This window comes from Nannospalax galili, unplaced genomic scaffold (assembly GCF_000622305.1).
Source record: "Nannospalax galili isolate Female #2095 unplaced genomic scaffold, S.galili_v1.0 scaffold513, whole genome shotgun sequence".
NCBI classification, from domain to species: Eukaryota; Metazoa; Chordata; class Mammalia; order Rodentia; family Spalacidae; genus Nannospalax; species Nannospalax galili.
Window position 1 is genome coordinate 3,070,182 of NW_008334861.1, and position 26,601 is coordinate 3,096,782.

General features: G+C 50.4%; 2 protein-coding genes across 3 annotated transcripts in view; one reads left to right on the plus strand and one right to left on the minus strand.

Moving 5' to 3' along the window:
- Slc6a8 (solute carrier family 6 member 8) overlaps positions 1 to 7,476 on the plus strand; it is a 9,237-nt gene extending 1,761 nt beyond the window's left edge. The window contains exons 2-13 of the mRNA XM_008829535.2: positions 632 to 763; positions 1,690 to 1,939; positions 2,382 to 2,514; positions 3,555 to 3,689; positions 3,777 to 3,880; positions 3,974 to 4,098; positions 4,623 to 4,735; positions 4,855 to 4,992; positions 5,071 to 5,173; positions 5,271 to 5,371; positions 5,444 to 5,614; positions 5,933 to 7,476. Of these exons, the coding sequence (XP_008827757.1) occupies positions 632 to 763; positions 1,690 to 1,939; positions 2,382 to 2,514; positions 3,555 to 3,689; positions 3,777 to 3,880; positions 3,974 to 4,098; positions 4,623 to 4,735; positions 4,855 to 4,992; positions 5,071 to 5,173; positions 5,271 to 5,371; positions 5,444 to 5,614; positions 5,933 to 6,073 (1,646 nt within the window). The 3' untranslated portion in view covers positions 6,074 to 7,476. The remainder of the gene's footprint in view (positions 1 to 631; positions 764 to 1,689; positions 1,940 to 2,381; positions 2,515 to 3,554; positions 3,690 to 3,776; positions 3,881 to 3,973; positions 4,099 to 4,622; positions 4,736 to 4,854; positions 4,993 to 5,070; positions 5,174 to 5,270; positions 5,372 to 5,443; positions 5,615 to 5,932) is intronic.
- Positions 7,477 to 11,372: 3,896 nt separating this feature from the next.
- The window catches only part of Bcap31 (B cell receptor associated protein 31), a 32,395-nt gene continuing 17,166 nt past the window's right edge, over positions 11,373 to 26,601 (minus strand). The window contains exons 5-8 of one of the 2 annotated variants that reach the window (XM_017797264.2): positions 16,101 to 16,236; positions 15,036 to 15,159; positions 13,558 to 13,658; positions 11,373 to 11,815 (exon numbers count right to left, since the gene is read on the minus strand). In XM_017797264.2, coding sequence (XP_017652753.1) covers positions 11,777 to 11,815; positions 13,558 to 13,658; positions 15,036 to 15,159; positions 16,101 to 16,236 — 400 coding nt within the window. In that variant the 3' untranslated portion in view covers positions 11,373 to 11,776. The remainder of the gene's footprint in view (positions 11,816 to 13,557; positions 13,659 to 15,035; positions 15,160 to 16,100; positions 16,237 to 26,601) is intronic. The other variant, XM_008829536.2, reaches the window with a different exon arrangement.

Sequence of the window (26,601 nt, forward strand, 5' to 3'; positions counted from 1 at the left end):
AGACTCCAAGTGCGTGTGCAACAGGGGAGAGTGGTGCACTTACTTTTAAGAAGCACCCCCACTGGAACACCCACCCTGGCCCCCACACACACACACACACACACACACACACACACACACACACACACACACATCCTTGCCATTCCTTCCTGTGCTGCTGCCTGGCAAACAACTGCGGTACAAGGAATGGCCTGCATGCATAAGCCCATGCATGCCCCCTGTTAGGTCACCCTAGGTGTCCATGGGGCTTAGACATCTGCAAACCAAGGTCCCTGTCCCATTCCCCCCCTGCCCCCTGCCACGGTGGCCCAGGGAACAGGGTCCAGTGGTTAGGTGCTGCTGTTGCACCTCCTCGCAACACAGCCGGAGCTCATCTCCCTGAATCGTTCACCTTAGGCCTCTGAGTCAGTGACCACCCCGCACTGATTCACCCAGTGAGAAGTCATGGGGCTAGGGTGCAGGCTACAGCTGAGGCTTTGCCTGGACCTTTGGTCTGTAAGTCCTGGATAGTCTGGCTGAGGTGTTTGGGTCAAGTTCCTTGCTGCTGTAGGGGACCAACATGTGCAAGTGCCTGGACTTCATGGGGTCATCAGGAGGCATCCTGAGCCCATACTATTCCTTCCTCCCCCAGGTGTGTTCCTTATTCCCTATGTCCTGATCGCCCTGGTTGGAGGAATCCCCATTTTCTTCCTGGAAATTTCACTGGGCCAGTTCATGAAAGCCGGCAGCATCAATGTCTGGAACATCTGTCCCCTATTCAAAGGTGAGCTGCCCTGGTTCAGTTCTCAACTCTCCCCTGTCCCACTGCTAGGGTGAGGACTGGGGAACAGAGCATGGCTGTGACCCACTTGAAGAAATCTTGTCTTACCCTGAGCACCAGATTGGGGGTCAGGTGATACCCTCCTAGGCTTAGGGGAGAAGCTACAGGACCTGTAGACCACACCGTTAACTTGGAGAGTCAGGAAGTAGCGGTGGGGGTGGGAGCAGGGCTCCTTACAAGGGAAAGGATGGAGCAGAAATAGCCAGGCTGGGGACAGGACCTGTTGGACACACTTGACTCATTAGGGAGGTCCTACTACTTTCCATGAGGAAGCTGAGTATAGAGGGCTGAGGCGATTTATAAAGGTTGCCCACTGAAGAGGTGACCATCTCCCATACTTCCTCGGGTTACTGGAAAGCTCTCCCAGCTGATGTGTACTAGAAGCTACTTGGGGCGGGGGGGGGGGGGCAAAAGGGGGGGCTTTTCCTTTTGGGGTTTGGGGGGGGGGGGGGGGACAGAAGTGGAGTCTTGCCTTCTGGGATTGTGGGATGGCAGTGGGACCTGGGAGAGGGTCAGGCATTTGGGGCTAGACAATCAACAGAGATGTATTAAGCACACAGAGTACGAGAGGGCTGCCTTAGCTCTGGGCTGGGTGGAAAGCTGAAGCACAGAGGGTGGTAAGGAACAGGGCAAGTGTTAGTAGGAGACAGACAGGGGGAGGTGGCCTATTGTTGGAACACAGACAAGGGGGCTTGAAAAGCTTGGGGAGTCTGGTAGGATGGAAGGGAGAGGATAACTGGTACAGGGAACAAGTTACTAGGGGCTCAGCAGGAACTCAGCACCATCTCTTAGAAGGGAGATAATGGAAGTGGTAGAAAAGTGTCCACAAAGAAGCCCAGAAGGAAAGGAAGCTTCTGGCTCATCCTCAGGCCTGGGCTATGCCTCCATGGTGATCGTCTTCTACTGCAACACCTACTACATCATGGTGCTGGCCTGGGGTTTCTATTACCTGGTCAAGTCCTTCACCACCACTCTGCCCTGGGCCACGTGTGGCCACACCTGGAACACTCCTGACTGCGTAGAGATCTTTCGCCACGAAGACTGTGCCAATGCCAGCCTGGCCAACCTCACATGTGACCAGCTTGCTGACCGCCGGTCCCCTGTCATCGAGTTCTGGGAGTGAGTCAGGCGCCTCTAGGCCAAGCCCATCATATCTCATCCCTTGGGCCCCCCACATGTGGTCCAGCCCTCGGCACACATGACCAGAGACACAGAACAGCCACTCCTGTGCCTTACCTCTTCCCATCCTCCAGGAATACCTAGGCCAGTCCCAGGTCTGGAATAGGCCTTGCTCCTCCAGCGACATGACATATTATTTTGTCATGCAAACCTGTAAGGGAGCTGAGATTGCATATGTGCAGAGGGTGGGGGTGAGGATGGTGGCCTGAGGTAATCCTCTGTCCACCCTCAGCTGATCAGGACCTTCTGGGCTTGACATCTGGTGGTGGGACCTGGACTAGGGCTGTGGTGAGGGAAGATCCAGCAACTCCGAAGCATATCCCAGCCTCTGTGCCCTCTGCTGACATGACCCTCAGGTGCCCTCCTTTCTTCTTTACCCTAGGAATAAAGTCTTGAGGCTCTCTGCAGGGCTAGAGGTGCCAGGTGCCCTCAACTGGGAGGTGACCCTGTGCCTGCTGGCCTGCTGGGTGCTGGTCTACTTCTGTGTGTGGAAGGGAGTCAAGTCAACAGGAAAGGTACACCTGGAGGTGGGCAGGGTGGGGGCAGCATTGCCTGGGAGGTTTGCATGTCTGTAAGGGACACAGGGACAGGAAGTGACTGGACTGAAACTTTGGCCTGCAGCAGGGGCAGGTCCTTAAATCCCTTTTATTCCCACCCTATTGGTGTGCATTTGTCCTCAACGTTCATACCTAGGGGCAGCAGCCTTCAGTCCTGAGGATGAAAGGCCCAGGCATTAGCTGCCCTTCCCTGTGCCCACCATCTCATCTTGGCCCTTTCCCTTTCCCCCTCCTCCCTCTCCCACTGTCTCTCCCTACTCCTCCCTCGATGCCCAAGTTGATTTCATAACTCTCAGTTGACCTGGTCTATGGTGGGGCTTTCCCCTGCCTCTCTGATCCTCAAGCCCCACAGGAAAACATCACACATCCTTCCTCAGGTGTTCCCTTTCAGGTTACGGAGACAGGTGGACATGTAAGAATGTTGAGCCATGTGAGTCAGGTTCCTGGAGGGCAAGACTCCAGTACATCAAGATTCATTCACAGCAGGGTCCCCAGTGCTTGGATGCTGGGCTGGGTCTGTCTCTGGTCTCCAGCAATATCACCAAGCCTCAACCCCAACCCCCTGAGGGACATGTGCTTGTCATTCCATGTCAGATTGTCATACACTCCCCATACCTTCCTGTCCCCACACAGGCATGCCCCAGAAGCTGTCACTCAGAAGTCACCCACTCCTGTGGATTCCTTTCTTATAAAATATCTGACAGGTGTAGAGACCCTCACTAATTTAGAAGGCCACGGCAATCTCCCCCTGCCTCTACAGTGACCAGAGCTTGCTATAAGGCTGCCTGGGCTTCGGCTAGCTTTCCTGGGTGGTGTCCCTGACTCAGGAATAGAATGAGTGCTACTAGCTGCCCTCACCCCTGAGCTCTGAGCATGCCTGCAGCATGGGACAACTGGTCAGCTCACAGTAGCACTGGGAGCCAGCTACCAGACTCAGGCAGGAGGGGTCTAAGGGGGAGCAGGGGTCCAGAGCCTCTCTGAACAGCCTGGCCCCCCAGATCGTGTACTTCACTGCTACATTCCCCTACGTGGTCCTTGTTGTGCTGCTGGTGCGTGGAGTGTTGCTGCCTGGAGCCTTGGATGGTATTGTCTACTATCTCAAGCCTGACTGGTCAAAGCTGGGGTCCCCTCAGGTGAGGAAAGATTATGTAGCAGCAGGGCTTGGAGGTGTGGCCTGTTGATCAGAACCCTCATGTTCCCCACTCTTGGCTCATCTCTAGGTATGGATAGATGCTGGGACCCAGATTTTCTTCTCTTACGCCATCGGCCTGGGGGCCCTCACAGCCCTGGGCAGCTACAATCGCTTCAACAACAACTGCTACAAGTAGGCACCTGCCTTTACTCTGCCTGCCTTGCCCTGCCCTGCCCTAGAGCAGTGGCCAACTTAAACTGGGACTTTCTGCCCCTCCACCCCCAGGGACGCCATCATCCTGGCACTCATCAACAGTGGCACCAGCTTCTTTGCTGGCTTTGTCGTCTTCTCCATCCTGGGCTTTATGGCCACAGAGCAGGGTGTGCACATCTCCAAGGTGGCAGAATCAGGTAAGCTGCCCAACCTACCTCCAGAGAGGCAGCACTGCCCTGATGTTGGGCACACATGAAACAAATTCTGAAACGTGACAGATGAGTTCAGCTAGCTGTTCAGATGGCTAAGCAGCTGAGGCACGGCTGTTCTCCCCTAGCTGGGGGCCCCTTCCACCCACTCCTAGGGCTTGCAGGGTGTGTCCTTGTAGTAAAGAGTGCTACAGATGAAAAGAGAGGCTCCTCCAGCCCCTACTGTGTCACCCCAGGGCGACGATCATCTGCTATAGCTACTGGAGCCAGAGAAAGGAGTGTGAGTCCTGCTTCTACAGGGTGAGGGCTGCAATGATACATAACAGTCCTCCAGGTCCCTGGTGTGGAGATGCCTGTAGGATCTCAACAGGCCTAGCCATGCTGAGACAAGAATTCCTCTCCACATGCCCTGGCCTTATCCGTTGTTCTGGCACCTGAGGGGGGTGACTTTGAGCATTAGGGTGCACCAGATGGTGCAGGCTGCCTATCTCACCCTGCATCTTTGCACTCAGGGCCCGGCCTAGCCTTCATCGCCTACCCCAGGGCTGTCACACTGATGCCTGTGGCCCCACTCTGGGCTGCCCTGTTCTTCTTCATGCTGCTGCTGCTCGGTCTGGACAGCCAGGTTTGCAGGAGCTCCAGGGCAGGAGTCGGGTAGGGGCTGGTCAGTAGGGGGCTTGGCACACTAGGCAAGAGGTACAAGAGGATGTAGAGGGACCCGGACCTGAGCTGCCCTGGCCACAGTTTGTAGGTGTGGAGGGCTTCATCACCGGGCTCCTGGATCTCCTCCCGGCCTCCTACTACTTCCGTTTCCAAAGGGAGATCTCCGTGGCCCTCTGCTGTGTCCTCTGCTTTATCATCGATCTCTCCATGGTGACCGATGTGAGTGGGGACAGGGTGGGCTACTGCCAGTCTCTAGCCACAGGCCACCATCTTCCCTGACCTGGCTCTGTTCCTCAGGGCGGGATGTACGTCTTCCAGCTGTTTGACTACTACTCAGCCAGTGGCACTACCCTGCTGTGGCAGGCTTTTTGGGAATGTGTGGTGGTCGCCTGGGTTTATGGTACGTCAGGGTCAAGGGTAGGGCTGGGAATTGTGAGGTGGAGTGGAGGTAGGTGGTCTCCAACTCCAGCCCTCATGTCCCCCTTACATCACACCAGGAGCTGACCGCTTCATGGATGACATTGCCTGTATGATTGGGTACCGACCTTGCCCCTGGATGAAATGGTGCTGGTCCTTCTTCACCCCGCTGGTCTGCATGGTAAGGCTGGGAAAGCTGGGAAAGTGAGATGTGTGGTAGGGGCCTGATGACTGCAGGCATCTGTGTCCACAGGGCATCTTCATCTTCAACATCGTGTACTATGAGCCGCTGGTCTATAACAACACCTATGTGTACCCATGGTGGGGGGAAGCCATGGGCTGGGCCTTCGCACTCTCTTCCATGCTGTGTGTGCCCCTCCATCTGCTGGGCTGTCTCCTCAGGGCAAAGGGTACCATGGCAGAGGTAAGCCCCCCACCAACCCTTCCCTTGGAGGGGCAGGTGCCTGTCCAGCTCAGACTAGGAGTGGATGGAAGGAAAGCTGATCCATTATGGCCTCATGTGGTGGGAGGGAAGCAAGGCCCACCTCCCTCCTCCCTTGCTCTACTCAGGGACCACTCAATCTTGTCTCCCAGTACAGAGTGGGCCTGTAAGGGTGCATTAGGAGGAGCAGCCCTGCCTCCACGGCTGGCAGTAGGAGCTACAGAGGCAGAGACAGTTGTCATGGGGTGGAGCAAGTGACCCTCGGACAGGGAGGTTCAAAGATGCCCTCCTCTCTCACAGCGCTGGCAGCACCTGACCCAGCCTATCTGGGGCCTCCACCACTTGGAATACAGAGCTCAGGATGCGGATGTCAGGGGCCTGACCACCCTGACCCCGGTGTCCGAGAGCAGCAAGGTCGTCGTGGTGGAGAGTGTCATGTGACAGGCACCCTCAGCTCACATCACCAGCTCATCCTCTGGTAGCCATAGCAGCCCCTGCTTTAGCCCCCACCCCACCCCTCCAGGGGGCTTGCCTATCCTTGACAGTTTGGGGGTCTGCCTGGGGGGAGGGGAGGAAGCACCATGAGTGCTAAAAAATAACTTTTTCCATTTTTAATAAAACGCCAAAAATATCAATCCACCAAAAATAGATGCCTCTCCTCCCCACCCCCAGTCAAGCTGGTCCTTGTGTTGCTTTCAGGCCCTGCCTCCTACCCTTCCTCCCAGTGCCCAGGACCCATCTCCTAGCCCTGCCAGGCCTACCTGCCTGCCTCCCAAGCTGTGCTGTCACATACCTTCATCCTAGAGGCAGCAGCAGCAGCAGCTTGGGAAACTGAAGGGGAGGAGAAAAGAATAAGGTGGGATAGGAGGGGAAGCAAGAGAAGGGAAGCAGAACCAAGGTGAATGTTTCAGCTGGACTAGACCCCTGTTCCCATCCCTATTCTAGAAGCTTAGAGAGCCAGCCAGCAATGGAACCTTGTGGTTCCTGCGCCAATCGCCACCAATATCAATTGTAAGAGCGCAGGTCTGAGTGCACATGTGTCTGAGTGTGTAGAGGATGTATAGATCTCTTATCTCTTAGTGAAGGTGAATACCAGAAGTAAATGATGCCTCTAGGCAAAGGAGGCTTGTATTTTGCACATTTTATAAGAAAAAAAAACTTGAGAGTGTGAGATTTCTGCTTGTATATTTCTAAAAAGAGCCCAAATCATCCCTTCCTTATCACTCCCTTCCCTCGCAGCCCCACCTTCCTCTTCTACCCCTAGCCAAGGAGTGTGAATTTATAGATTTAATTTTCATAGGCAAAACAAAAGCTTCAGGCTGTTGAGTATGCAAGTTTGTTGTATGGATGTGTGTGTGGTCTCCAGCCCCACTCTGGAGTGGGAAAGTGCATGACGGGGGCCTCAAGGGTGTCCCCACACTGCCCTTTTGCCCCCAAGTCTTCAAGATGAAAGGCTGTATAGCATTCTATCCCAGAGATCTGGGTCTACTCACCTGGCATGCTCAGGTTTACCCATACCCTACTCCCTGGGCTGGGCATGATTGCAGGGATCACCCATGGACACAGCCCAGGGAAGGGATCCTGGGCATGGCTCCCACCTCTAAGCTAAAGGCTGATATACTTTTGACATCTAAAGTCTTCCGTGTAGCAGCTTAAACCCACATCTGTGTCCCATCAAGCCTGAGACAGACAAGTAGCCCCTTAGAAAGGCTTCCTTCACACTGGGCCAGACGTAGATCAGGGGGGTGGGGCTGGGTGAGGGTATGGGTCTTTGGGGATGTTCTTACTGTGCTAAAAAGCCACTGCAAACATAGCAATAAAAACACATCATTTTCCAAAGCTCGCTCCTGCCTCTGCTTCTCTGAAAGGATAAGGTGCAGATGCCAAGAGGCATAGGGGAACTGTCCTCCAGCCCCAGCACTCAGCATGGCCCACTCTGAGGAACCTAGCACCACTCCAGGAACTGAAAATAGAGCAAGGAAGGAAAGCAGTCATAAAGCCTCATAAAATCCCCTAGAGCTGACATACTTGGGGAGAGGAGGGTGACAGTAAGCTCAATTGGAACAAATGCAGCAGCAAGGGTAGGTTGCAGCCATGAATTCCTCCAAGAATGTTACTGAATCAGACATGTGGCTCAGGTCTATAATCCCAACACTCAGGAAGTTGAGGCAGGTGGATCAGCCTGTGCTAGAGACCCAGTCTCCAAAAAAACAAGAAAAAGTGTTACTGAGCAGGTAGTCCTTCAAGATCTGAAGGTAAAGGACATGCTAGGGTCACGGAATGTAAGTGTTAAGACTGGGGCAATAGTTCAGGGGCCAAGCAGCAGTATCTAGACCCAGTTGGTAGCAGTGGAGGGGGGACTGGGGTCTATTTTGGGGGCAAGGCAAGCAGGGACTGTGGATAACTACATGATGCAAGAGTGAGGAATTAAGGCAAACACCAGAGATTTGGCCTGAGCCATGGGAAGAATGGTGCTGCCAGGTTCTGCAATGGGGACAACTGGAAGTTGGCTCTGGGCATGTCATCCAACTAGAGATGTCTAGTTGGCAAACAGACAGAGGAGTTTGCACTTCTAGAAAAGTCTGGTCTGGAGCTAAAACTTCAGAAGTTCTAGACACATACAGATGACAAACCCTGGAAGGACTGGGGGTGGGGCATGAGTGGGTACAGAAGGAGACAAAGCCAAATACAGTGCCCTGGCTGCCTGCAGGGTCAAGGATGATGGTACTGTAGACCACTGTGTGGCAAGATCATGAAGACCTCGACAAGAGAGGTCTTGGGCAGGCGAGTGGGGAGAGAGTCAACTATAGTCAGGATGCTGGGGCAGGAAGATCAAAAGTTCTTGCCTGGGCTACATAGTGATTTTATGGGCAGCCTGGAAACATTGACTCACAAAAAAAAGTTGGGCTGGTGATATGGCTTAGCAGTTGAGTGTGTGCTGCTCTTTAAAAGGGACATTAATTTAATTCCTAGCACCCATGCTCACAACCGCCTATAATTCCAACTCTGGCCTCTGTTGGGACCCTGCACTCAAGTGCACAGATACACACATACAGTTAAAATCAATCTGTTGAAAAAATTTTTTAAATATAATTTAAAAAGCAAAATGAAGCTGAGGATATGTACAATGAAAAAGCACTTGCCTACCACATGCACGGTCCTGGGTTCAGTCCTCAGTATTGGCCCCAAAAAGGGTTAGCTGTGCCCTGTGGCCCAGGCCCATAAGCTGAGCTACTTGGAAGGCTAAGGGAGAATCACAAATTCAAAGCCTTCTTGGGTACAGAGCAAGTTCAAAGCCATCCTAGACAATCTAGCAAGACTATGTCTCAAAACATACAGAGCTGGGGGATACAGCTCAGTAGTAGAGCATTTCCCTAGGATGGGCACGGCTCTACGCTCAATCCCTAGTGGAGGAAGGGACCCAGGTGTACATGAACGAATATACAAAGTACATCATGTCCATAGGATGGGGTATTACGTAGCTGGAAAGAGAAAACTGAAACATATGCTACTTGGATGGCCCTCAAGGACATGATGCTCTGTGAAATGAGGCAACTATGAAAGAACATTGTATGAGTCCACTCATAAAAGACCCCTAGAACAGTAGAATGGTGAGTACTAGGGACTAGAGTTAGGGGAGCACTGTTTAATGGAGACAGCTACAATGTGGGAAGATGAGCAGTTCTAGAGACAGATGGGGGTATTAGAAGTCGCACGAGTGAACATGCTTAATGCCACTAAAATGGTGAAGGTGATGTTTTGTGTGTCATCAGTATATAAATGCATGTATGCTTCACAATATAAAAGAAGAAATGGAGAGGAATCAGTCTAGACAGGTCTTAGAAAGGCAGCCTCTGATGAGTGTGTGGCACCACAGGAGGGACGGTAACCAGACAGCCCTGGCTCTGTTTTGTGCAGAGCAGTTCTCTTCCTGGCAGACCAGAAGGCAGTTAAGACCTGGAGTGTGCTACAGCCTTCCTGCCCCCTTCTTGGCACTGTTCTTTGGTTTCTCTCCATCTTTCTTCCTCCACAGACCCCTGCTCTTGCCAAGAGTGCCACCTTCAAACTCCTGCCTGCTGTCCACCCGCATATCTCCAGCCTGTCATCTTCAGCTGCAAAAGCTCTTCCTAAGGGTACACTAGAACACCCTTTCCAGGCCCCCACACCACCCTGCTCCCAAGGAGCTCCACCCATAGGAAGGAGCCCACAGCCTCAGGCTCTCTGTACCAGGTCTCTATCTCTGAATGAGTGCTGGTCTGCTACTCTCTCCTCCCCTGCAGGCTGAAGGCCTTCCAGCAACCTGTTATACTGCCAAAGACAGAAGAGGGTGACATCACAAAAAAGCAACTTCACAGAGGTGCGCCAGTTAACTGAGTCTTGCAGTAGTAGGTAGGATCTATTTGTATTTACTCAGGAAATCTCCTTCATGAGGGGTTAGGAAACCAAGATCAAGAAATAATCTTCGTCCTCAAGACAGCCCAAGCACACTGAAAAAATGGAAGTGGTGCACTGTCCGACAGGGTGTCCCAGAAGCCAGGCCAGAGAAGGTAGTGGCCAGGATCAGGTGGAAAGGCAGGAGAGGTGATCTGGACTTTAGCCTGCCAAAGCACAGACAGGTGAGCTCAGGGAGGTCCAACATAGTCCAGAACACTTCCTGGAAAACTGGACTAGCCCTAAGCCTTGGCATAGCAACCAGAGAGTGTCACCTGAATGCCTCTGCCCCCATGGGCATCACCTCTAGACTGCTAGGGAAGGGGTGGACTCCATAAGCAGCCATGGTTTAAAGGTGGAGGAGGACAGGATGCTCAAGAAGGCAGCTGCTGACCTAGTCCCACACAAGTCAGGTAGGAGTGGTTGGCTGGCTGTCAACCACCTGGCCAACATTAGAATCTTCAGGAGTCACCCCAATTCCACAAGACATTCTAACCTGCTCCCTCAATCCTTCCACCAAGTTCTCACAGACAGCAGGCATGGTACACACCCTGGGGGTGGGGGGATGAGGGGTGGGGCAGAAGACAAGCACCTGATCAGGGACAGGTCCTTTCTTGTGCCGTGCTGGAAAGCAGCTTAGGTTCAGGCTGGTCCTACATCGAGGAAGTGAGTGGTAGGGGTATGAACTCAGCAAGCCAGTGTAGAGCAAGGTCACATCCAGGAAGTCTTCAGAGCTAGTGGGCAGCAGAGGTACCCAGCCAGTACACGGCACCTAGCCAGTACACAGCCCCTTTCCACTGCCTGACTCTGCCCTGGCCGGCTCTAGGTCACTGCCAAGGACAAGTCTCCTCTCCCAGTCAGCATTAGTCAGAGGTCATGCTGTAAACCTTCAGGAGGGGGTAGGGCAGGGAGTGACTGGTGGCGTTCTGCCATGTTCTATCTGTCCTGAATGTGATGAACAGGAACCCAGAGAAGGCAGTCAAGTCTACCACCAGGAAGTCCTGTTGGTTTACCAAGCTCCCCAGACAGCTGCCAACCCCCAGGAAGACTGACAGGACAGACACTCCCCAAGAGCCATAAAGTGGGGCCTAACCCAGCTAAGGGGGAACAGGAGGGGGAAAGGCAGGAGCACGGGCAGAGAGGGCGGGAGCTTTGAGGGCAAGTGTGAGCCTGGCCTTCAGGGGCTAGGAACAAGCTCAAGGAAAAAAAAACCCACAGAGAGCCTCTGCAACCTCCCTGGCCACTCTACATCTTTGGGAGGGGAAGAGCAGAAACATCCCTGCAGCTTCAGTTACACACAAACACCTTGTATGATAACAACAAACTTTATTGCCCCCAGGAAAAAACTAGTTGGCCCCAGGGGAAAAAAACTAGTTGGCCTGCTTCACAGCCTGCTTCATGATACATCAGCATGTCAAAACAAAAGGGGCTCAAACATAGGCCAGGTCACAAGTGCCCTCTACACTTCTAGGAGTGGAAAGTGGCCTGGCCAGGCAGGTGAATGGCAAAATCAGTCTGAATGAGTATCAATCAAGTCCCTTGTGGTATGCTGGCAGTGTGTGGAAAAAGGGCAAGATGATGAGCTATAAGCTGTGGATGAGAATTGGTGAAGTAGAAGGAAGTGAACCCAAATACTGGAAAGGCTGAATTCCCAGGAAGCAGTAAGTATAGGCCAGGTAGAAGCCAGCTGCAGGCAGGGGAAGAGACAAGCCCTCATTCCTTCTTCTTGTCCGAGGAACCATGTACTGAGGCCTAGAAAGGGACAGAAATCCCAAAGAAGTAAGTTGCCAGGGCCCACTTTTGCCGCTAGTCTTAGGCCCCAAAGGCCAAGCTTGGTTCATGGCAAGTAAGGTGTCCCACACTTAGCAGCACCCAAAAGCTTACCAGAGTGGGTGTGTCAGCCCATTGCATCCACTAGGAAAGACCCTGGACCTAATGCCAAGGGAGGACTACCAGGACCTCAGTAGAATGAACTCCATAGAGGGTGGGGTAGCAGCTAGAGGCCTCCACTGCAGCTCTCTTTTACTGTATGGGACCAGAACCAAGATGTCCTCTTGGGCACACAGAAAGCAGGCCAGCTTTCAATGCCCAATTCAGTGCCTTCCCAACTTTGTGTACTTTCTATTAGTACTCTCAAAACCTAAGTCCTTAGAGGTGGGGAGATAGTGTCTGCCACACAAGCATTGAGGACCTAAGTTCAATCCTCAGAATACACATAAAAAGCCAAGCACAGTGCTGCATGTTCATAATCCCACAGCTAGAGAGGCAGACAGGCAGATCAACAGCCAGCCAGTATAGTCTACTCAGTGAGTTCCAGACCAATGAAAGATCCTATCTCATGAAACAACATGGATGGCTCCTGAAGAGTAATACCCAAGGTTGTCCCCTGGCCTTCACACACTCACACACAATGTGCACATGTACAGTCAGGAACGAACGAACGCAAGCATGAGCACACACCACCCCCTCCCACCCCCAATAGCCTGGTGTACACGTACACGTACACACACACAAAACGAACGAACGCACGCACGCACGCATGTGCACACCCCGCCCCCCCATAGCCTGGTGTACACTAAGGGCCCAGGCCATTCCTCTCATCCACTACTTGATCCAAGCTGGATAAACTCAGGGGTATTTACTTGGCCCTTCCTACCCACCCTCCTGACCACCTGGGCTACCAGCTACCCTTGAGGTTTCCTAAAGGACTTGAATGAGGCTTGGGGCAGCAGGCAATGGCAACAGATAGCCCCTTTGAGGCACTTTCTCCTTACTTGACTCAGGCTTTGCCTGTCCCACAGGAAAAGTGGACCAAAGCAGGTCTCTGTTTTTGAGGGGTTTTGTTTTTTTTGAGGCAGGGTCTCACTATTCCAGGCTGACCTGGAACTCTCAATCCTCCTACCTCAGCCTCCTAAATACTGGGATTATAACTATGTGTGACACCACACCTGGCTTTCTTTGTATGTTCTTTTTTTTTTCCTTGTTTGTTTTTTAAGACAGGGCCTCACTATGTATCCCTGGCTGACCTGGAATGTGCTATGTAGACCAGGCCTGCCTCTGCTTTCTGAATTTTGAGATTAAAGGCATGTACCACCATGCCCAGCATCTTGTATGCTCTTGATATAGCCCGATACCACAACTGGGGATGGCCTAGAATGTAAAGACCCTGTTGAGGCTGGAGGGTTTAAGGTAGGAAAGGCCCAGAGAAGAAAAAGCAAACCCACTGACAAGGGCTGTCCACAGCAGGTTCCAGCCCAGTCATCTAATACTAGGCTACACCCCACCTCCTGCACAAATGGTTCTGTCAGCTAGGTCTGCCCTAGGCTCACACTTTGCAATAAAGGAGGCAGCAAGGGAGAGCAGGAAAGCAACAATGGCAAGCTACCTGGACCTCCTGCAGAGTCTAGCAGGTCCCTAGCCCTCCCCAGAAGTATGCTACAGGAATTCACCCAAACCTGTACCTGCACAGGTTGGGAGGAAATACTGACACTCACCTGTAGCTTAGCATGCTCCTCCAGCAGGCGATCATACTCTTTGGTAAGGCCCTCAGACTGCTTCTGCATGGCCAGGGCCTCGTTTTCAGCTTTCTCAAGTTCTGGCAGTGATATGAATGTAGACAAGAAGAAATTAAAGGACTAAGATTAGGTAGTAAATGAACCTACCTGCTTAAAACATGGGAAAACTAGGGGTTGGAGAGATGGCTCAGCAGTTAAGAACACTGACTTGTCTTGCAGAGGACCCGAGCTCAAATCCCAGCACCCACATGGCAGCTAACAACTGTGTATAACCCCAGTTCCAGGGGATCAACACCTTCTTCTGACCTCCGTGGGCACTGTACAACACAGGTGCACTTACACACGTGCAGGCAATACATTCCGTGTCATGCAATGCCTGCAGAGGTCAGAAGAGGCTGTCGGATCCCCTGGGACTGGAGTTACGGACAGTTGTCATGTGGGTGCTGGGATTCAAACCCGGGTCTTCTGCAAGAACAACCAGTGTTCTTAACTGCTGAGCCATCTCTCCAGCCCCAATAATAAAATATTTTTAAAACATGGGAAAACTCCGAATCTGTCTCAAATGAGATTATAGAGATAGGTTCTAGTGTTTGTAAATAAAATGTATCTGTATTTATAGCCAGGTGTGGTGGCGCACGCCTTTAATCCCAGCACTTGGGAGGCAGAAGCAGGCGGATCTCTGTGAGTTCAAGGTCAGCCTGGTCTACATAATGAGTTCCAGGACAGCCAGGGCTACAGGGAGACCCTGTCTCAAAAAGACCAAAAAAAAAGTGTCTGTATTTATAGACCTCTACAGCAGGGATAATGAAAGAGATGACCCAACAGTTACATGGAGTTTAAAAAAAAAGATGATCTGCCTCCTTGTTCCCTTCAATGGAGGGAACACTAATAGTTCACGGCATGAGTGACCTTTTAGGAGGCTGACAGAGGCAAGGAGCAAAATCTCAGCCTCAAGGTAAGACCCCTGGTGATAGTGATGCCTTGCAAAGTAGCAGTGGCCAAAGCCTACCGTTCTGAACAACTAGTCTGGAGTCAACCTAGGAGTGGGGAGGAAAAATAGGAAGGCCAGCTCAGAGATGGTTTAAGATTTCAAATAATAATAAAAATTTTATAAAGGAAAGAAAAATCACCACACATTCCTGTCCACTCCCTTCCTGACACTCCTTTCAGTCTCAGCTCCAAGGCATCTTGGGGCTCCCCCTGCCTAGCTCTCTGACAGGAAACCCATAGTACACACTAGTAAAGCATGCACAGTAGCTGCCAGGGCTTCTCAAAGACCTATTCAAACCATTGAGCCCATCTAGCAGTGGGCTAAGCTCAGCCACATTTGGGCGTGGATTTGTTTCCACCCAGTTCTTGAGCTTTCACATGAAATGTATTCCTTATACTTGGTATAAGGGGCAGGCAGTGAGCAATGGGTCCTGGGGGACAGGGTATAAGAAGGGGACAACCCTCACTTTTCTTGGTGCTGGCCAGCTCATCCTTTAGCTTCTTCAGGTCAGTCTTCAGGCTCTCGTTCTCCTCCTCCAATTTCACCTCAGATCTCTCAACATCCAACTTGCCTTCCTTCACAGCAGCTCCCTGGGGAAAGTGTCAAGCACCCAGGTTACTCAGAAGCAAGGGAAGGTGATGCTCCAACCCAGTGCATTCTACTGACTGTGGTTCCTCATGCGACCTCAGGCAATTACTTGTCCTTTTAGGAATGTCAGTGTAAAACTGGGCCACTACAAGTTCCCAGGTACAGACCAGGGCATGGCTGGCTGCTAAGGGAAAGGGAATGGCCAGCAGGGCCACCTGCTACAGCCCACAGGCTATGCACCCTGCCTGCCCTGACCCCAGTACTACCTTCCCACCAGGAAGGGTTGGCCGCTCCATGGAGTTTACCTGTCTACCCAGTGACTCAATTTGCTGTCATCTGGAGCTTTCTACCCAGGTAACCCAACTAAGCAAAACTATTCCTTCTTTTCCAAAGGCTGCAGCAGCTCACTATAGCCAGTAAGCCCCAAATCTGCTCCTATCCAGGTGTACCCCACTAATCTCCACACCATCACTCTCCTTCCCAGCTTGGTTACACTTCACCTTCCTTGGTTACACTTCACTAAGTGTTCATTAACAGGCCAACAACCCAGTCTCTTCCCTAGTACCAATGTTCTTGAAGGGTTGCAGCTAACAGCCATCTTCTGAAGAGCAAAGGTCTTCTCAGAGACTAAGGGTCCCAGCACAGGGCCCCAGCTACCAGACGATTCATTCTCAACAGAAAAGAGTGCCACTGAAGCCAGCATATGAATACAACAGCAGCAATACCACCTTCTCTTCCATGCCCCCATGAGCTAGTGGAAAGTGCCAGATTTACCCTGATCCTTCCAACAGGTACCCCCCGCTCACTAAAAATTTCTCCTTTGTTAGGCAGCAGCATTCTCACAGAGATCCCAGCTTGACAGTGGCCACCATGGCCCCCTGAGGAATATGGCTCTAGTACTGAGGCTCCAGACATCCCATTCAGGTTGCAAAGACAGACTCACCTTCTTTAGCTGATCATTCTCCTCCATGTATTTCTTGGCTGCCTCACTGGCACTTTCTGCCTGCTTTTTAAAGGCTTCATTGGAGGCCAGCAGCGTGGCCTGCTGGGAGATGAGAGTCACCAGGCGTCTAAGCAGGCTGCAATTGTTTATAGAAAGAAGGGAGGTAAGAAGCAGCATGAGAGCTAAAGGACTGGCAAGAACTCTTCTTGGCTGCTACCTGCCCAGCCTACCTCCAGCCTGGACCAGGCAATACAAGGGACAAAGTGGGGCCCAAGAATTGGCCTCTGCCCATCCCCCTGGCTACCTTGGGCTCTGGGAAGTATCTCAGGGAGGGGCCAGAAGAAGAAGCACACCCAAGGCATAGCCTAGCTATACCACAAGGTCTTGGAACATCAGCACTTTCCAGGTGAGAGCCTGGACATGCTAGACAAGCCTCAACACTGTCTTCTTCCCTGCGAGGCCAGGCATGCCTCCCTGAGAGAAACAATGGTGGCTAATCAACTTGGGGACTTCCAACATGCCAGGTAAAATCCTCATAGCTATCTTATGAGGTAGATACTGTTGCTGCCCTCATTTAACAGACAAAATGGAGGCTCAGTAGGATAAAGCAATGTGTCCAAGGTCAAGAGCCAGAAAAGTGCACAGTTATAATTCCAACTCTCCCATCTGAAGGACTCCATAACCTGCATTTGGAACCCTACTTTCTCAGCTCCCAGATCCCAACATGAATAGAAAGGATTCTTCTCCCTCAAATCCTCTTTCTAAATCAGCATACAACCAGTTGTCACAATTTAATCTGTCACATAACAGCACCCAAAATGAGTTTGTCTTGGACGAGAGTGCACAGAGAAAAGAGTAAGGCACAGGGGCAGCTGGGGGCAGGCACTGGTCCCCTCAGCAGTGAGAATGGGCTGTCAGGGAAAGGATGAAAGGTCTTCAAGCAGCCTTGCAAAATGCACTGCTCAAGCACTCTAGCTAGGGGACTACTTCCTGACATGTTTCAGAAAGTCTAGCCACAGCACTTGGAGTCAGGCAAAGTGCATGCAGAGACTTGGGGAAAAGGGAAGAAAACATGCCTGCTCTAGGGTTGCTTCAACAAAAGTGCTTACTCAGAAAAGGGGCAGCCACCTTGGTGGCCTGCTTCCAGACAGGCTTCTCTGGCCCGCTGCGCCACTGCCAGGCTCTGCCCATCCCCACTTGCAGCCTAAACAGGCGAGGAAACCAGGAGTGCGGAGCAGGTGAGTTCTCTTCCTGGCCTAAGCCAGGGCTCTACAGGGCCATTGCAGAAGGGTTTGGGGGAATGCACATGTGGACTAGAGGGGCCTCTGTGGTTCCTGGTTTGGAAGAAGCTCCCAGGGGTCCCTGGCGGCACAGGGAGAACCAGGCTGTTGATTCCTGGCAGGAGAGGAGAGTTTCCAGTGACATGTGCTCTCTAAAATTAGCGGCCGGGACCTCGTGGCCTAAGGCTCAGGTTTCCATGTCTCAGCCCCCAGCTGCCCACCAGCCTGCCCCCCACTGGGCTGGAGCCCTCAAAGTGGAGGGAGCTACCAAGCACCCCAGGAGCCAGTGAGAAGTCATGGGCCTGACTCACAGTGGCCAGAAGTCACAGAGAAGCCAGAAAGAAAGGCAAGTATGACCAGCCCCAACTCCTAGCACAGAAGCTTCCTGGCTCCTGAACAGGTCCCTATAACATTGAAGAAGCCTCTCCCACTAACTAGAAATGGGGTAGGGGGCATGTGTACCACCTGGTGGTAGAGATGGGGCTTGAGGGCACTGCTGGGTCCCAGTAAAGATGAGTAAAACCAAGGGTTACCACCCCCACCAGGCCCCACAGGTGGCTGTCACCCCAGTTACCAAGGGACAACGGGTAAATGACAGTCACAGGCAGAAAGGGAATACTACTAGGGATAACAGTGGTAGTTCAACAGAGGTTCAGCACTCCTCATTGCTATCCTAGGCCTTCTTCAGATAATGAGAACCAGGGTTTCCTAGATAGGCCAGGGTACTCACAAAACCCAGCATAAGACCTTTGGCAGTATATGCTCACAAGTCTGACCTTTGACTTTCAGCCATTAATAGCAGAGCTACACCAAACAGGCCCTGATTTTTCCTTCCTCTGGCCAACTGTCATGGACATTTCCCACCCACTCCCAAGTACCCTAGTTGGCCTCCAAGGGCAGACACCCTTATTGCTCCCCACACCCTGATAGTTCTCTTTCATACCACCTATGTGGGAGCCATGACTGTGGATCACTCTCTTGTCCCCTCTTGCAACCTCTCCACATCAAGTTTCTCGCAGTCTCTACACTTATGTCATCTTCCTTCCCGTCCTCTTTCCATCCATCCCTGCCCTCACCCCCTAACTGCCTCATTCTGCAAATACCCTTGAGTTTTCAGATGTACACTCTGTGACATCTGATGCTGCTGACAGGACACTCTCAATGTCCCCCACCTGGTATTCTGTTCCTCAGGGGTCTACTTTGCACTTTTGACTTTCTTCACTTAACCTTATCCCTTAAAGGGTTTTATCTACCATGTGGACTCATAACTCAATTACATAATAAATTATCAGCTCCTGATGTTACCACAAACACTTCCAAACACTGCCTGCCAAGATGGGCCTTCCCTTATTCCATCAGAGCCAACTACCAAGTGTGTCCCTGCTGTGGTGGCAGGCATGTGAGCGGTCTTGGACTTTGTCCTCCTTGCCCCTCAGCCGAAGTCACTATCCAGTGCCTTCCGTGTCAACTCTGGACAGGACGACCACCAGTGTCTGATGCTTCCTCCCTACTGGCTTCAGTATAGTGCTCCCATCAACCCAAAGCAGACAGATCCGACTGGTCGGTCCTCTGGCTGAGCCACTGCTGGAGTAATGTCAAACCCTTGCCATCCCTAGAACATGGTTTGGTTCTGCACATCAGCTACCATGTCCTTCCTAGCCAGCTCAATCATCACCTCCCTTGAGAAAGCCTTTCTGGGCCAAGGAGACACCCTCTGGTGCTCCCAGAGCAGCCTGAAATTTACCATATGCTTTTGTATCCCGACAGCCTTCTCAGGATGTTCAGTTGTCTGGCTGCCCTACCAGGTTACAAATGCCTTTAGGCTGGCACTATACCTTTCATCTCTTTTCCCTCCATACCTAACACAATGAAAAGGGGCCTTCCAGGTGACTTCATTCCACTCCCAGGATAGGAAGCACTCCATGACAGGTCAAGGGCTGTTTGAGGCTGCTGGTCAGACCCAAGCCTGGCCTTTCTTCTTGCCAATCCCATGTCCACCTGAGGGCCTGGCACTGATGGGGCAAGGGGGCACAAGCAGACATAGCACTCACCACTCTAACAAGAGTCGAGACAAAGACAGCAGTAGGAAGGTGCTGGCTCAGACCGTGTATGAGTGAGCAAGCTGGGTTTGTGGCCGAGGTGGCAGCTGAGAAGCCACACAGGAAAAGCGATTCATGCCACAAGCCGGGGGTAGACCCAAGCTCTGGCCTCCACCCCAAGCCTGCTCCCTCAAGGGCCTGGCAAAACAGACTAGGCTCTTTCCAGAGGGCTGGCCAGCATTTGCTAGCCCAGGGGCCAGCCTTCTGGAACATTTTACTGCTCCTTCACATTGGGCCCCCTATCCAGATCCTACTTGATGTCTATCTCCCATGATGGTTACCTCTCAGACGCTCTCTCTGTTATTCTCTATGAGGTCTTCCAGGCCCCCAAAACTGAGTGTGGGGTAAGGTAAACAGGGACAAGATTCAGAATTCCCATACTCAGAGCCCCAAACACATCAACATGCAGAAATCAGAAATGAGTGCTACATTGCATCCTTCCTGCTGTGTTATCATGCATTGCTCTCTGCTTTATCTCCTGAAGATCACTACCCGGATGAACTGTTCATGCCTATTCATCTATAAAGCATAGGTAAAAACCTAAGAGCAACCAGGCGTGGTGGTGCACGCCTTTAATCCCAGCACTCGGGAGGCAGAGGCAGGTGGATCTCTGTAAGTTCAAGGCCAGTCTGGTCTATATAGTGAGTTCCAGGACAGCTGTGGGCTACAGGGAGACCCTGTCTCAAAAAGACCAAAAAACAACCAAAAAAAAAAAAAAAAAAAAAAAAACCTAAGGGCCAAAGAATTTCCTAAAGGTCTAACATAGCCACTGACAGAACAGCTCACTGTTCAGATTAACTGAATTTAAGCACAGAGGCAAAGGTCAGTGAACAAAAATTAACGGAATACAGATGTGTCCTTGGCAGAAAAATACCTGAACTCAACTTGGCGTTCCTGGTAAAATGTTCTTGGATGCCGAGCAGGACTATCATGCTTTTATAAAAGGCTGAGTAAACAAGAGAAGGCAAGAGAAACTGAATCTCTCTCTGGCCTCTAGAGAAAGAGGCCAAGCACATCAAGTAGAGAGACATGGCTCACAGGCACTTTTCACCAAGTCTATCATCTGCCCCTGTGAGCAAACAGGAAGAGAAAAACATGGACATAACAGGAAGTATCAAGTCCCAAGTGAAAGGTCCCATGATGTGGCGCAGAGCACCATCAGGTAGGTGAAAAGACACCCCTGCAGACAAAAGTTATGCACACAAACTCTTGTATACTGCTGCCCCATGCGAAACAGGACCTTGGTATTACAGCGCCACCTGCTGACTCCATGCTACCACAGTCCAGGAATAAGTCTCAGCTGTTGGAAGAAAAAATGAGGCGGCCACCCTGGCAAGGAACCAAAAGCTCCTTGGAAGGGAATACCCAGGGAAGCTTTCACGTGAAGCAAAGTGCTAATACCAGGGCTTCCACTGCCCTAGGCCTCTCAATCTCAAACATCTACAGTTGTGAAAATAAGGAAATCAAGGAGAAGGAAGGTCAAGCCAGAAATGCTCAAGAGGAAGGGCCATACTACTCAAGGGTCTTTAAGGAGACCCATATGACTGGGCCATGACAAAGAGAGCAGAGCAGAGACTGTTAGGATCACATCACCAAGGATCTGTGTCAAGTCTCTAGACCCAAGGTGACAAGTCAGAAAGAATTCTTGACTGGGGCAGGGTAAAAAGACGAGACAGAACAAGGCTGGTGGTAGAACACTTAGTGGGGAAGATCCTACCAGGGTCTCCACCGGGCAAGAGTTGTTCTGTTGTGACAGTGGGCTTACGGGTAGAGGAAGAAAGGCTTGAGGAAGAGTTAAGACCCACAGGCTGTGTCCTAGGTTCAGTTTTTCAAAAGGAGAGTTCTAGAGGATAATGCAGAAAAACATCAAAATTTGTAACGCTACTGAGTATTTTTATACCTGAGATGGTAACAATGGCAAGTGTGTGATTATGTATATTTTCTATTAAAATTGCACAGGACCAGATAACGGGATGAGACAAGGCAGAGTATCTGGGGCTGGAGATGGCTCAGCAGTTAAGAGCACTGGCTGTTCTTGCAGAGGACTTGGGTTCAGTTCCCAGCACCCACATGGAGGCTAACAACTGTAACTCCAGTTCTAGGGGATCTGATACCCTCTTCTGACCTCCACAGGCACTGCATGACACGGGTGGCACACTTACCTACATGCAGGCAAAACACTCATACACATAAAATAAAAATAATAAAATATTTATTAAAAAGACAAAGCATCCTCACTCAGTTCCTGGGTTGAAAGACAGGTTGAAGCAGTGGTTTTCAAACACGGCACGAATCACAGGAAAAGGAACCCAAGTATCCAAGAACAAGGGAAGTGGCCCAAGTGAACAAGTGGCAGAGACAGGCAAAGTCTACCACCAACAGCAACAGATTGCTGTGGGTTAGGGACAGGGGCAGACCCATGTATCCTAACCTTGACCTAGCAGAAGTCATGCCATCCTCCAGGCTTTTTGGTGGGTGGACCTGGTTCCCTCACCACTAGTATTCCATCTTCCTTACTTCCCTCCTTTTTTGCAGTTCCCAGGCCTTTTCCTCCTCCAATTCTGTGCCCCTTTGCTGGCACTATGCCCCCCAGGTATGCCCTCCCAGAATGGTCTGTTGGCCCCTTTCCTTGTCTGCAAGTCCACGGGCTGCTCTTACTCAGAGGCTCACCCTATCTTCACCCTGCCTACATATGAAGTTGCATGCAGAGTTCCTTTTGCAGCAGGCAACTTGGTCCTCACATTCAGTATGCTCAGAGCAGAACCTCCCAGCCAACAAGTGCCTCTCAGTCCCGTCCTCAACTCCTGCCACTATTGCCCTGGTTAAGGCACCAACATCTCCCATGACTTTCCACACAGCCTCCCTACTTCTAGACTCTCCTGCTCCACTCCATCCCATACACTCTTAAAAATCTTTAATCCATGGTGCTAAGTAAACACAGCACTACTGAACTATTTGACCTTGTCCTATCTCTCCTGACCCATCTAGCCCTCACTCCATTGGCCAGGACCTGTACAAGAACACAGAAAGGACAGAGAGACAAACAAGGGCAGCACAGAAGGCCCAAAGAAAGTCAGACTAAGGCATGGAAAAACGAACAATTCAGAGATGTTTTTCACTATTAATTTTGGGGGGGGTCTTTTTGAGACAGGGTCTTCCTGTAACCCCAGCTGGCCTGGATTCGCTATGGAGACCAGGCTGGCCTGGAATTTACAGAGATCTGCCTGCCTCTGACTCCCGAGTGCTGGGATTAAAGGTGTGCACCACCACGCCCAGACAATATTTTAAAAAATAAAAAACAGGCTTTATGTCCACTAGTGGAGAATTGGTAGACACTCAATGTCAGAGAAATAGATGAATCTCTTGGAAAAATATTCAAAGTAAACTAACTCGAAAATTCAAGTTACCATAGGTGGCAGGTAAGGCCTGATTCTGTTTTTCAGAACTAGGTGGATTCTACAGGAGAAAATGATCCAGATGCATGGATCAGAGCATACACAATGTGAAATCTCAACACTGTTGGTGACTAGCTCTGGGAGTCAGAGAGGCTTCTAAACTACTCTGCATGTCAGTTCTTCCTTACAGAAATGCAAAAATTTATTATGTGCTTAATGAGTGGTCACTGATATTATGTGTAAAAGGGTCTGGAAAGGCACATGGTAAAGGTATGCCAAGAGTGGCTTTGTTGGGTGTAGTAGCACACGCTTTTAATCCCAGCACTTGAGAGGCAGAAACAATTGGAGCTCTACGAGTTCAAGGCCAGCCTGCTCTAACATAGTGAGTTCCAGATCAGGTAGGACTATATAGTGAGACCCCGTCTCGGGGGAAAAAAAGGAAGAGTGGCTATTAACATAGCTGGAAAGATGGCTCAGTGGGTAAGAGCATTACCTGTGCAAGCATGAGGACTTCAGTTCAGAGTCTAGCCCTTATATAAAACATTGGTCATGGCCACCATGTACTTATAATCCCAGTGCTATGGGGGGCAGAGACAGGATTATTTCTCGGACTTCCCAGCTACCTATACTGAATGCCAACCTATCTCTTAGTTCAGTGAGAGACCCTATCTTAAGGGACTATGACGGAGAATGACAGAGCAGGGTATCTGATATCCTCCTCTGGCTACCCTGGTACCTATGAACCTACATGCACATATACCCCCCCCACACACACACACACAAAGTGGTTTTAACTACATCTCAGATAACTTATTTTCCTATTTTTGTTCATTTAAAGTCTCATATGTATGCATAGGAGGTGAGTAAATTCAGTTGAGGAACACTTGTTCGATATGCAAAAGGTTCTGGGTTCAATTCCCAGCACTACAAAAGTCTCATGTTCCTCTAAGAAATGTGTGCTATCAGATTACTTCCTGATCTTCAGATAATATGAAAGGTACTAAAAGATTAAAGTCTCTCATCTCTTACAGGACTAACAAGACAAACAGGGATGTTAAGTTTAGCCCACAGATTGTACAGACATCTGCCTACCAAAAGCCAGGAAAAAGAGCAGCCCATTATGTGATCTGCAGCTGGATGTGAGCTAAAAACACTCATACAGTACTAATAGCTTCCACCCCTGGAAAGAACCTGCTAACTGAACCAGGTCTAGAACAGGGTATAGGCTCTGGGGTGTTGTCATCTCTCCTAGGAGCCCTTCTTTATTTATAAAGACTCACCTCATATTCATATAAGGGCTTACATTAAAATCCCTACTGCTTTCAACTACAATCAAAACCACACTAGACTTCACATACATACACACGATACCATGTGGCTAATGCCCTAAATAAGCCCTGTTTAACAAAAAGAATACTGAGGGTGAGATGGGCAGGCTGCTTATTTAAAGCCATGCAGCTGCTGGAAGGAAGGGCAGCATGGATGTGGGAACACAAGGCCTCTGGACTTCTAATATCTGCCCTACTGTCCACCCAAGCACAGGCAACCTGATGTGGCAAAGGTACATGCTGTCCAACTGTGTTCCCACAGAATCTGGGCATTCCTTTGCCCTGACTCAAACCCTAAGGGCTAGTCAGTGTGCTCATCTCACTATGCTATCTTATTTGCCTTTCTCTGGGAACAACTCATACAATAATGCTCCATGGTTTGCTAAAACCCCACAAAACAATTCTCATTAAGACAAGCTATCAACTATCAAGAATGTTACATGTAAGAGGACCTGGAGAGATGGCTCAGTGAGCAAAGTGCTTGCTATGCAAGCATAAGGACCCAAACTGTGACTCCTAGACCCTATGTAAAAACTGGGTACAGCAGCACAAACCTTTAACCCCAGTGTGTTGGGGTGGGGGTAAATAGAGTTCTCTGGCCCGCTAGTCCAGCTAAAACAGTAATCCCCAGGTTCAGTGAAGAGACCCTATCTCAAAAAACAAACTGGAGCGTAACAGAGGAAGACAAATGTTGACCTCTGGCCTCCACATTCAAGTATGCACACATAAACATGTTCATGTTCTCTCTCTCTCTCTCTCTCTCTCTCTCTCTCTCTCTCTCTCACACACACACACACACACACAGAATGCATGTAAGAGCCAAGCATTTTGGTTTGTACCTATAATCCCAGCACTTGGGAGGCTGAGGCACAATTGTGAATTTGAGGCCCTGTCTCAAAAACAAGCAAAAAAAAAAGAGGCAAAAATGATGATATGCATCTTTAATCCCAGCACTTGGGAAGCAGAGGCAGACAGATCTCTGTGAGTTTGTGGCCAGCCTGGTCTACACAGAGTTCCCAGCAGGGTTACACAGTGAGACCCTCTCAAAAAAAGAAAGAACTAAGTCATGAGCATATATAAGAGTACATGTGGAGCCGGGCGTGGTGAGGGCACGCCTTTAATCCCAGCATTCGGGAGGCAGAGGCAGGCAGATGTCTTGAGTTCAAGGCCAGCCTAGTCTACATAGTGAGTTCCAGGACAGCTGGGGCTACAGGGAGATCCTGTCTCAAAAAGACCAAAAAAGAGTACATGTGGAACAAAAACAAGGACTAGGTTATAAAAGGATTTGCCTATTTATTTACTAACAGACCTGATAGCATGTGTTGAGAGATGTAAGACATACTTCTAAGTGCTTCAAAAATCTAAAACATAGCCACAACATAGTCTCTGACACATCTGAACAAGTCTAGGCCTATATACATTTTATCCCACAGCTCAGAAGCACTGTGTGAGGTGACTATGGGTCATGGACACAAGAGTTATAAAGGCACTACTACATAAGATTTGCTGACTTGTACAGGTGGTCACCAGAGAGCTCATCCAAGCATAGGCACTTACTTACTAGCAGGCCTGAGAGACTGTGTTCCCAGCAAACCCAAGTTCTGAAGACTGCTGAGACACAGAACAGTAAGGTACTAAGGCATGGGGTATCAGCAGTCTATTTCCAATGATTATAAAGGGAAAAAGAGGGCTGGAGAGATAGCTCAACAATTAAAAATGCTTGCTGCTCTTCCAGAGGACCAGAGTTCAGTTCCCAGAAGCCATGTTAGGCAGTTCACAATCACATGTAACTTCATCTAAAGAAGATGTGATAGCCTCTTCTAGCCTCTGCAGTCACCCACACATATATGCAACACACATGTGCGTACACACACACACGCATACGCACACACATCTAGCGTGATGGTACATACCTTTAATTCCAGCACTTGGGAGGCGAAAAACAGGTAGATCTGAGATCAAGGTCAGCCTGGTCTACATAGTGCATTGCAGGCCAGCTGGGGCTACAGGGAGACCCTGTCTCAAAACAAAACAAAAACAAACAGCAAAAATAATAAATAATAAACCTTGAAAAAAATAAAAATAAACAGCCAGACATGGTGGCACATGCCTTTAATCTCAGCACTGGGAGGCAGAGGCAGGCAGATCTGAGTTTGAGGCCAACCTGATCTACATAACAAGTTCCAGGCCAGTCAGAGATACCTGGTGAGACCCTATCTCAACAAAAAAAATGGCTAGTCAAACCAGGAGTGGTGGTATACACTTGTAATGAATCCCAGCACTGAGGAGGCTGAAATAAAAAGACTGCTGGGAGTTTGAAGCTAGCCAGAGTTACAGAAGTTAAGTACCAGGCCAACCAAAGCTACATAGCAAGACCCTGTCTTGGGAGGGGAGGGGAG